Source organism: Gavialis gangeticus, unplaced genomic scaffold (assembly GCF_001723915.1).
Source record: "Gavialis gangeticus isolate Ggan-Ray unplaced genomic scaffold, GavGan_comp1, whole genome shotgun sequence".
Lineage (NCBI taxonomy): Eukaryota > Metazoa > Chordata > Crocodylia > Gavialidae > Gavialis > Gavialis gangeticus.
This window is the reverse complement of record NW_017729014.1, coordinates 15,667,381-15,677,440: the sequence shown is the minus strand read 5'-3', so window position 1 is coordinate 15,677,440 and position 10,060 is coordinate 15,667,381. Positions and strand designations below refer to the sequence as shown.

Genomic DNA, 10,060 nt, shown 5'->3' with positions numbered 1-10,060 from the left:
ATGGCACCTCCAGATAATATTATTACATTTTAACACAGGTCTCCGAGGTGCGTAGTAGTGTAAATCAGGAGTCGATCCATTTATGTCAGTGGTGTGTGGGCATTAGATGACAGGAAAAGCAGACTTGGGAGTGGTGCGATGTGCTTGTGTGAAACATGGTACAACTGTTAAATGAGGCCTTTTTTACTGACAGGGCTGACGTGTTTTCCAGACCATGACAAGCTACAGCAATATGAGAGAAAGAAAGGGTTTATTTGGTAATATCTTTTTATTGAATCTGCTGTGTAGATGGGGAGATCTTAGACAAGCCTTTGGGCCTTTTCCCTGTCATCTATGCAGAGATTATAGCGTTTTTGCCATTTAAATGTCCTGTGAATACTTTTTTTTTAATTGATATTCTAGAGTTTTATTTCAGTAAGGATGGACCCACTCTGGACATATCCTACAACTAAGTCTACCCCGAATTCAAGTGCATGCAAAGAGATTTTGCTCTGAATCCACCACTTTTACTTTTAGGCCAGCAAGGAGGGACGCCCTTTGAGTGCTAAATGAAATGAAGCACTTGCAAAGCGCTCTTGCTCTGTGACACTCAAAGGCATTGGCGTTGAACATTAGCTTTCGTTAGGATGGTGGAGGAACCAAATAGCTGCTCACATAAAGTCCTGTGGTCTGAAGCAAGGCAGGGGCTCTGGGTGTTGAGTGCTTTTCTGTGGGAGGCAGCTCCCAACCAAATCTATTTATCAGTGTGGCACTGAGTGCCCTCTTCACTCTAGGCCTGATACCATGCCCGCTGAGGTCAGCGGAAAACCTCCCGTTGCCTTCAGTGGCTTATGGATCAGGTCCAACGGCTGTAATGGGCAGTCAGAATTAAGAGGCTTTTATTGCTGTGCAGGGTCACACGCTTGTCATTGGCTTTAAGAGGAGCTGGGTCAAGCCCTTGCTGCATGCTGGGAATCCTCGTGTGTGTCATGAAAGAGTCTCCTGGCTCGCAGGCTGTCTTTGCTGTTAACACAGAGCTGGGTGCATCGGTCTGTACTTCGTGTGGGCTCTCTGGGGATCGGTAATTATTCATGTGCCTCCAAAGCTGCTGCCCCATCTAATTTAGTAAGACAAGCGCCCTGGCAGGTCTGATTCCAACAAATCGCTATTTCATGAACCCTGTCCTGCTCCTGGCCCTGCACCACAGGCCGGACTCTGCCATCACACAGAAGATTAGCCCCACTGGTTGCTGTTGTTACTCCATAGGAGAGAGCAGAATTAGCCCGTTGCTCCCTGAACCTTGCAGGGGTGCCACTCTCAGCAGGATGCATTAGAGCCAGCTTCGTTGCTTGGCTTGTCTGGGGTCAAGGTAAGCGGAGATGGCCTGGTGAGAGTCCAGAGTGACAGAGGAGAATTTGGGGCTCGTTCGCCACGTTTTGGCCCCTTGCAGGCTCCTGCACACCCATGCACAGCGCGTGTGGGAAGTCAGTGTACAATGCGGCCAGTTGCAAGCCCACCGCTTGGAAAGCGTGAGTTGTTGAAAGGGTCGCAGCAGCTGGCAGAGGATGCGGGCTGCTGTCACCTGCTTTCTGACTCCTGCCGGGATGTGGCAAAAGGCGTTGGTTTGCGTAGCTGGTGGAGTTCAGCCAGCAGCAAGGAGGGCTCTCCTGCCATGGGGGGACTCTGGGTGCGGACACACTCGCAGCCCTTGCTGTGTGTAGTGTGATGTGGACTATGCCTTTATCGCCATACAGTGCCTCAGTTCCCCCCTCTGTAAAATGGGCCTAACAAAACATCACTCCCACTTAGAGGAGGCAGGATTATTAATGAACTGACTCTGGCATGCTTGGATTTGGTGAAGATGGGTGGCTTAAAAAGCACCTAGAGAGACCTGTGGAGTGGATGCCTCAAATGGCAGCTCACCTCGGGGAAAAAAGGTCTGTGGTCAGTTCTATGTCCCCCTAGTACGTAGCTGCAGTTTCAAACTCCCAGTTTTCTGTCGGCAAGGCTCGCGTGATCTCAAAGGAGAGCTGTGATGCTAGATGAGGCCCTGAGCTGCTTGACGCAAATAAATGTGGAGCAGTGAGAGTGAATCTGGCCCCAGCACAGAGGGTTTGACAGGGAGCAGGTGCCTGCCCTCTCCACTGCCTCTTTTAACTTGGGGAGCAAATCCTGCCGGGTCCCGCTGCAGCTATCCACAGTGCTGGGCAGACAGGAGTGGGGTATAGCCCCATTCGGCCTGCGCACGAGTGAGTAAAGGGACCTCAGGGAGGGAATGAACTTGGGCGCACATTAGTCGTCTTTATCCTGGGTGCTCTGGCATGGATCTGGTAAAGCACTGGACATGAACGGAGCTCCCTGTGTAACATCTACAAAGCCATTGCAGTATCCTCCCCGAAACCTCTGCAGTGATGCCTGCAAACCACTGGTCTTTGACAGCCACTTAGGCCGCTTGACAAGACTCCCTCTTGCCTGGTTTTCTCCTCGCTGAGAATTGGTATCTCCGTTTCTCGCTTTATGCATACGCTGCAGACTCATCGGGACAGGAGCCGTCTCTTCTGTTTGACAGTGTCCTGTGCCCACGTGCTGGATGTCTGGGAGCCTGTTGTTAATGTTTCCCATACAGGGGAGTAAGAAAGACAAGCTAATGCGTTGTGGGTCTGATTCTGATGGTGGTTACGGCAGTTTTACGCCCACAAAACTCCATTGACAGGGGAGTTGCACCACAGTTGAGGGAAGGATTGGGCTCAGAGGACTGAACAGCATGAACAGCATCTCTTTGCGAGAGAGGCAGCTGCTATGCAGCCCCTCAGTGCCCTTATCCATCTACTCCATCAAGCGACAAAACCAAAGCACAACTTGGCTGAAAACAAATTTCTTTTAAGTGGCCCCAGGCACCAATATGCCAATCAGCAGAACGGATGGCAGGAGAAAGCCAAACCTGCAAGTGCTTCTGGGATGGTCTGTGCAGTGCAGCGTACTGAAATGGGCCTGCTGGATGTTGGATTGCCTCTGCCACCCAGTAACAGCTAGTCTCCATTAGCTCTGCCTTTGGCACCTGCCAAGCTAATCAGGGGCTTCACTCGGCTCCAGTGAAATGACTAGGAGGTGGCTTCAAGCACTTTGACCCTAACAGGTTCAAAAGCATCTCTGCCCTGATGCTGCCTGTAAACCACTGCATCTCGTTAGCTGGTCTCCGAGTAGATTAAGTGGCTATAATTGTCACGGTCAGCACAGATCGTCTGGCATTACCCACTCCAGCATGGTTTTTTCCAAGCTGTGTCTTTTCTCGTCATCCAAGCTTTATTACAATGCCTAAAATTGGTGGAAATTGAGCCCCCGGTTCCCTTAGGTGTTTTTTGAAGATAGCAGCAGTGTTGCCTTCCAGCCTCCAGATATGCTAGAATCCTTTATTAGTTCCTTGCTGCTGCCCTTCAGGGGCCTGTATTGCACTTGTGCTTTGAGGTTTATATCACCATTAAAGAATGGGATCTTTTATCCCCCCCAAAAAACAACCCCCTCCCCAAACCCAACCCCAAACAACCTTGCTTTCTCAGGATTATTGCATTTGAAAGCAAGGTGCAGCTCAAGGCAGGGTGATGATGGAGCCACGTCATTTCATAGAGCGCAGGGCAACTGTGGGTTTGGGGAGTTTTTGCCCAGTCATACTCATGACATGAGTTTTGCTTTCAAGAATTTGGGGTGCAGTTTCCCCCGAGCCCCTTTACCCATCTCCTTGAAACTCGGCAGGATTCATGCACTCAGCAGAGGCTACCACCCCTGCAATAATCCTCCAAATGGGACAAAAAAACAACCAAGTTATAGATATTTAATTGATTTCCCATTAAACCCTATGGCCAAATCTCTGAATCAGCTCTGGAGCTTCGGAGCCGATTCGGCCGGATCGAAGCAGGAAACTGATTCGGAGGTCCGATTCGAATTGCCGGCATCCGAATCAGCCGGATCCGATCGTGAATCGAATAGTTCCCTGTTCGCACAGGCCTAGTGTATACGTCTTCTTGCTAGTCTTTTGCATGTTGTGGCTCTAGGAGCATTTTTCTCCGATTTGGTAGAGCACGATTTGCATTTCCTGTTTTCACTTCATTTCCATGTCCTTTGCAAATCCATGCTGGTGAAACACAAACTAGCACAGCCAAATTTGGATGACAAATGTCCCTTGACTATGCACAAATCTGGTTTCTATAAGCATCATGAAAAGTCCACGCGGAAGAGTTGATCAAAAGTGTTCCAATGGAGACGTTTTCTATCAGAAAATGACATTTCATTGAGATCAAAATATTCCATGGAAAACTTTAGTTGGAAAAAAAGATGAAAGAAAGTGGCTTAAAGTCCAACCGTTATCAGAATGGAGTGTTTTGTTTTAGGTTTCAGCCCCTCCTGTCTTTATTCTCTTCCTTACTTTCATGTGCTGTTGCCCATCCCGTCATATATTCCTCTGCTTTAAATTGGGCTTGTGCAAAGCTTACCCAGCTTAAGGCTGCATTTGTGATTTGGTGTGAACTCAAGGGTCACAACGAATTTGAGTGAGATGGCTTGGATCTCTTAACACAAAAGGGACGGCGCAGAGGACTTGTAAGAAACTTGCGTGAAAAATTACCCTGATCTCTACGATATCAGTCCAGAAAGGTGGAATGGCTTTGACTTGTCACTTTTTAATGAAACAATCCACGGAAACCTAATTAGCAATGTGCGTGTTCCCATTAGGTGAGCCCCGTCACGAAACCCAAGGTGCTGTCCCATAAGCCACAACACATCTTTAAGAGGACGTTGTGCTCTACTGATGCAACAAATAGACAGGAGGAGCTGAGGGTGGTGAAAGAGTGACAGCAGCTAAGGACTAATGCAGGCACCTTTATTTTTTCTAAACTAGCTGCTGGGAATGGAGGAGCTGATCCTTGAAGTGGCCTCAAATATGGTTCTCACCCTCACAGCCTGCAGAAAAGCAACTCGGTGCTTTATCTTGTCCCTAATCTATCCATCTCCCCCATCCATGCTGGCTCTGGCAAATGCTTGGAGGGGAGCAAGCCAGGATCCAGCCTTCCATGGTCAGTGACCAACTTTCCTGGTTCTCAAACCCTCCCGGTCGGCCCCTAAAGGATCCAGAGCACCCACAACTTCTATGACGAGCAGTGTCCTCCTCCACTATTTCCTGTTTCCATATTACTATTGTATTTCTGTGTCCTGCAGAAAGCAGGGTCGAGTTGCACCTTATAGACTAAATCAGACATGCATAAGCTTTTGAAAGCAGCAGTTCACTTCAGCGTACTAAGGATCAGCTAGAAATGAGCAGGCAGAAACTTCCTGAGAGAGGCAGCACGTGGCTTGGACATCTGCCCCTGCTGAGAGCCTGGTAATGTTGGAAATATGCTAAGGGAACCGACTCAGACAGAGAAGCATCAAATGGTTTGAGGACCCTTGCTCAGACGACCCTGTGGTGGTCCTGGCTGTGAAAAAGGTATCTGAACAAGAAATTTCATCCTCTAGGGATCAGCTCGTGGAGAGGAGAGAGGACCTACTACTGTTGCCTTTAGATATCTTCCTCTAGCTCAGCTAATTGAGCCCTGAAGCTTGAGACCTGGGTTTGAATGTTCAGCCCAGAAGAAAGGGCTGTGCATGTTTGAGACCATCGCCGCGTCTGCAGGCCGCAGCTCACGTGACAAACCAAACCCCTCTGCCAGCTTTGTCCTCCGCTTAGCCAGAGTCCTTGTCCTCTGGTACCTCCTTGGCGTAGTTCTGGAAACGCTCCAACGTGTTCCAGTCGGGCTTGAACTGGAGGATGTAGCACTTGGGGAGGTAGTTAGCCATAAGGGTGCCCAGGACTGTGCTAAGGATGGCGCCCATCTGGGCGGCGGGCTTGTAGGTGGGCTTGATGGTGGTATAGGTGGTGATGAAGAAGATCCAGGTGAAGAAATAGGTCAGCATAGCGAACGTGATGCCCCGGGCCATGTTGTACTTCTTGCCTGAGGTCTGCACCATGAACGTGCAGAGGAAGCAGACGAAGGCCACGGCGCTGTTGAAGCCATGCACCAAGATGAAGAAGAGCCAGGACTGTAACCGGCAGTGGACCAGCGTCTCTGTGGGCAGCAGCTGGTAGTCGTACTCCAGCAGGGGAGGGGCGCTGCAGAGGGACCCAAGGCACAGCAGGCTCTCGATGAGGAAGCAGGAGGCCACCAGGATCCAGGCCCTCCTCTGGGTGACCCAGGGCAGGAGGGTGCGGGCACAGCTCTTGAACTCGGTCACCAGGGCAATCTGGAGCGACTTGACGAGGAGGGTGGAGAAGCAGATGCTGAGGCACAGGGCGTAGACAGGCTGGTACATCAGGCAGATGTAATGGCTGGGCTTCCCTGCGTGCAAGGTGGTGCTTACGCTCATCAGCGAGAGGCTGAGCAAGGCGCAGACGCTCATCCAGCCCCCGGCCGCCTGCACCAGGGGGGTGCTGAGGTTCTTGTAGAAGAGGGCAGCCGCCAGGCAGCTCAGGGCCAGGGCAACGAGTGTCAGGGTGAGCAAGCCAACGGTGAGCGGCTCCCCCCAGAAGAGGTACCTCTCGGTCCGGTCCCAGCACTGGATGCTTCGAGCCGGCGACCACTGGTGCTGGGGGCAGGGAAAGCAGAACATGTCTTCTGCAAAGAGCCAGGAGAAGGCGGTGATGGCCTCGTGCCCCTGCCCCAGAGACCAGAGAGCATGCAGGGCCCCTGGGTCACGGCTGCCCGATCCCCTTCCTCTCCAAAGGCTCCCTTGCTTTCCGCCTTCGCTCCCTTCCCCTGATCTCCCCACTCCACGCATGCACGCACGCCCCTCCGAGCCGCTCTCCCGCCATTCAATCCCGTGGCTGCGGCGGAAACGCCAGCACTTGAGTGAGACCAGGCACCGGGGCATGCACTTCTGTCCCTCCTGCACACAGGCCGCATCTTTGGGGCAGGGAAGCGCACAGGGCCGGACCCCGGGTTTCCTGCGCTCTCTCGAGCGGCGGGCCAGCGGCACTCACCCTTGCTGTCCTTGTAGGTGTTTCTGGGGCAGTCGATGCAGTCGTAACAGCAGAGGTGGAAGCCCTTCACTCGCCTCATCTGCCCTGGCTTGCAGTGGCTGAAGCAGGTGGACATCGGGTTCTGGATGACAAGGCGGAGGAACGTGGTCAGGCCTGAGCAGCTGGCCTCGGCACGCGCTGGGGTTTTTGTGATAGGAGCAGGAGGAACTGGGTTCAGAGCAAGCAGCCCTGAGCAGGGAGCGGAAGGTGAGGTACGGCATTCCCATCGTCATCCTCGTCTCTGCCCCCCACCCCTCGTTACCTTGTTATCCGCGGTGTGGAACTGGATCAGGGACTCGTTGACGGACAGGGCGTTCTCGTATTCCCCGACGGGGACGTGGTGGAGGGTGTGGTTCTGCCAGCTCCACAGCAAGATCTCGTAGCCCATGTTGGTGCTCTGGGACTGGTCGAACTTGAAGCTGTAGTTGTTCACCTCGAACTGAAGCGTCCTCATCACCTCCAGCAGCTGCCGGAGGAAGGGGGAGACACGACTGGCCGCAGGCTCTGGAGGAGCAGGGCTGACAGCCCGGGCGCGGACGCTCGTGGGTGGAGCACGGTAGCAGAAGGGGAATGGGGGGTCGGTCATCGCAGCCCCCGAGCCCCTGGAGAGGGGCAGGGGGCTGGAAGGAACATCCCCATCCCTGTTGTTTTAGCATTCGCCTTCGTGTGACGCTAACTCTGGGACAAGGCAAACAGCAACTACGCCCACTGTAGGGGGCTAAGACGTTGGCTCAGGACCTGGCTCTACTCTACTCCAGTCCCTGGGGTGACCTTGGCAAATCACTTGCTGCCCTGTGCCTCCATTTCCTGATTTGTAAAGCGTGGCCGATGCTCCCGTGTGAAGTGCTGTGCCAGCAGGACACCCTGTTGCTCTGTGTTTTTTGCACCCGGGGGTCAGTCCTTGCTGGACCAGTAGCACCTCTCGCTCATCGACTGCAGAGTAGCCAAGGGGCCGTGGAGAGGGGACACCCAGGGTCGAGCATCAGGTCAGTGGCAGGATCAAGCATCGAGCCCTTGTCTTGTAGCTCTGCAGCTGCCCCAGGACCACGCTGTGCTAGGCAGGGCAGGGCCAAGAGATGGGACCGGATGAGGCAGCAGTCTGGTCCTCTACAGCTAATCTGTGCTGCCCAGAGCATGGATGTGGGACAGGGAAGAGGATGAAGGCCACTCACGGATAGGGAAGGAGCCTGCAGGGTGATGCAGGGACCCGGCTCTCACTCACCTGCCAGGATTTGATGGGCACCACGGAGCACCTTTCCTTCGTGCAGCCGAGCACCTTGTGCAGGGCATGGGCCACGCTGTACACAGCCATGTACACCGCATAGGTCTGGCGGTGCGTCACAGAGGAGGCCACATCCTGCCAGCCCACCCGGTTGCAGTGCTCGCACTGCGGGCCCAGCACCCCCGACTCCATTTGGCGGCTCCACTCCCGGGAGGCCTGGCAGAAGCTCTCCTGCTGGATGGAGGCGAAGAGCTGGGTGACATACTCCTCAAAGCCGGGTACCTCGCCACCTTTGATGATGAAACCGATGACAGTCCCGATGGTGCGGATGCGAGGGATGGAGATGATGATGTCGGACATCACCCAGGCCTCGGTGGCAACCCAGACTTTCGGGCTCAGCCCCTTCTTGATGCAGCGCTCCAGCAGGGCCTGCGCCGGGCGGTCGATGGAGAAGAGCACGATGACGTTCACCTGGGTGGAGTTGATGTACTTAATCACCTCGTCCAGCTTCTCCCAGGGGTTTGGGGCTGACCCGTCGGTGGGGATGACCCCCTCGTAGGCCACGCAGATCCCGTAGCTGGCAGCCAAGTTGGTGAAGAGGCTCAGCCCTTCGCGGCCGTACTCGTCGTCGCTCCCGATGACGGCAATCCAGTTCCACTTGAACCTGCTGAGCAGGTGTATCATGGCCTCCACCTGCCGCTTGTCGCTGGGCACCGTGCGGAAGAAGGAGGGGTACAGCTCGCTGTTGCTCAGTTTGTCGGCGCTGGCCCCGTAGCTGACCTAGAGGGAAAGGCTGAAGCTGATTCTGGGGGCTGCGAGGGTAAAAGCCGGCGACTCCCCGCCGCCGAGGACCTGCCACTGCTGCTCCCTTCCTCCCTGGCACTGTCTCTTCACTCGGTTCAAATGGGGCGTCTTGCCTGTGCAAGGGTCCAGCCTCCCCCTCATCCCTCTGGTCACAGAGGGCTTCATGCTGCAAGGGCTGAGCCCCGCATGAGTCCTACAAGCCCCAAAGGAAATCAGGAGTGCTCAGTCCCTGGCAGCCAGCAGCATTCACCTCCATTAGACCAACAACCGCTACCGAAACGAGAAGGGGCCTTTGGTCTTCGGATGCATCCGCTGCCCCAACACGGCCCCCTTCCTTGCTGGGCTCTCTCACCGCCCCCTTGGGCGCCTCCTAGTCCAGAACAGATTTATCCCCACGACGCGCCTGGGCTGTAGGACAGTGCCGGGAAACTGAGGCGCCAATCCAGAAGGATGTGAAGGTATTTGAGCTCCCCTGGAGTCAGGCTGGGTATTTTCGTGCACTGCCCAGGCTGAGGGACTTGCCCAGGATCACACAGGGGACTGAGCTCAGACCTCCCACGTTCCCAGGCCAGTGCTCTAACCACTGGCCCGTCCCTCCTTTGACAGCCGTTGGGCCAAGTCTCGGGTCCTGCCCAGAGCGAGCGTTACCTGCGGGGTCAGGAAGAAGCTGAAGAGCTTGGCCGTCGCCATGCAGAGGTCTGACGTGTGGGGCCCGATCACAGCAGCCACGCGGGGCTGGTAGTCGGCGTAGTTGCACAGGACGTCGATCCCGGTGCTGCGCTCCTGGGTCAGGAAGAGCAGGCTGGGCTGCAGGGCCACCACGGGCTCGAAGCAGCTGTCGTAGATCTCGTAGCCCAGCCGGACCCCCGGGAGCAGCGCCGTGGAGTTGTTGATCTCGTCCACCGTAAACTTCATACCCAGAGCCCAGATGAGCCCCGCGGCGTACAACCTGCAGAAAGAGGAGACGGCACAGCCGGCACCCCTACCCCCTGCCTCTCCCACAGCCGGGG

At 54.7% G+C, this 10,060-nt stretch overlaps 1 protein-coding gene across 1 annotated transcript in view; it reads right to left on the bottom strand.

Moving 5' to 3' along the window:
* Nucleotides 1-4,528: 4,528 nt before the first annotated feature.
* The window catches only part of TAS1R3 (taste 1 receptor member 3), a 12,474-nt gene continuing 6,942 nt past the window's right edge, over nt 4,529-10,060 (bottom strand). The window contains exons 2-6 of the mRNA XM_019511832.1: nt 9,699-9,999; nt 8,247-9,026; nt 7,287-7,490; nt 6,986-7,106; nt 4,529-6,620 (exon numbers count right to left, since the gene is read on the bottom strand). Coding sequence (XP_019367377.1) covers nt 5,692-6,620; nt 6,986-7,106; nt 7,287-7,490; nt 8,247-9,026; nt 9,699-9,999 — 2,335 coding nt within the window. The 3' untranslated portion in view covers nt 4,529-5,691. The remainder of the gene's footprint in view (nt 6,621-6,985; nt 7,107-7,286; nt 7,491-8,246; nt 9,027-9,698; nt 10,000-10,060) is intronic.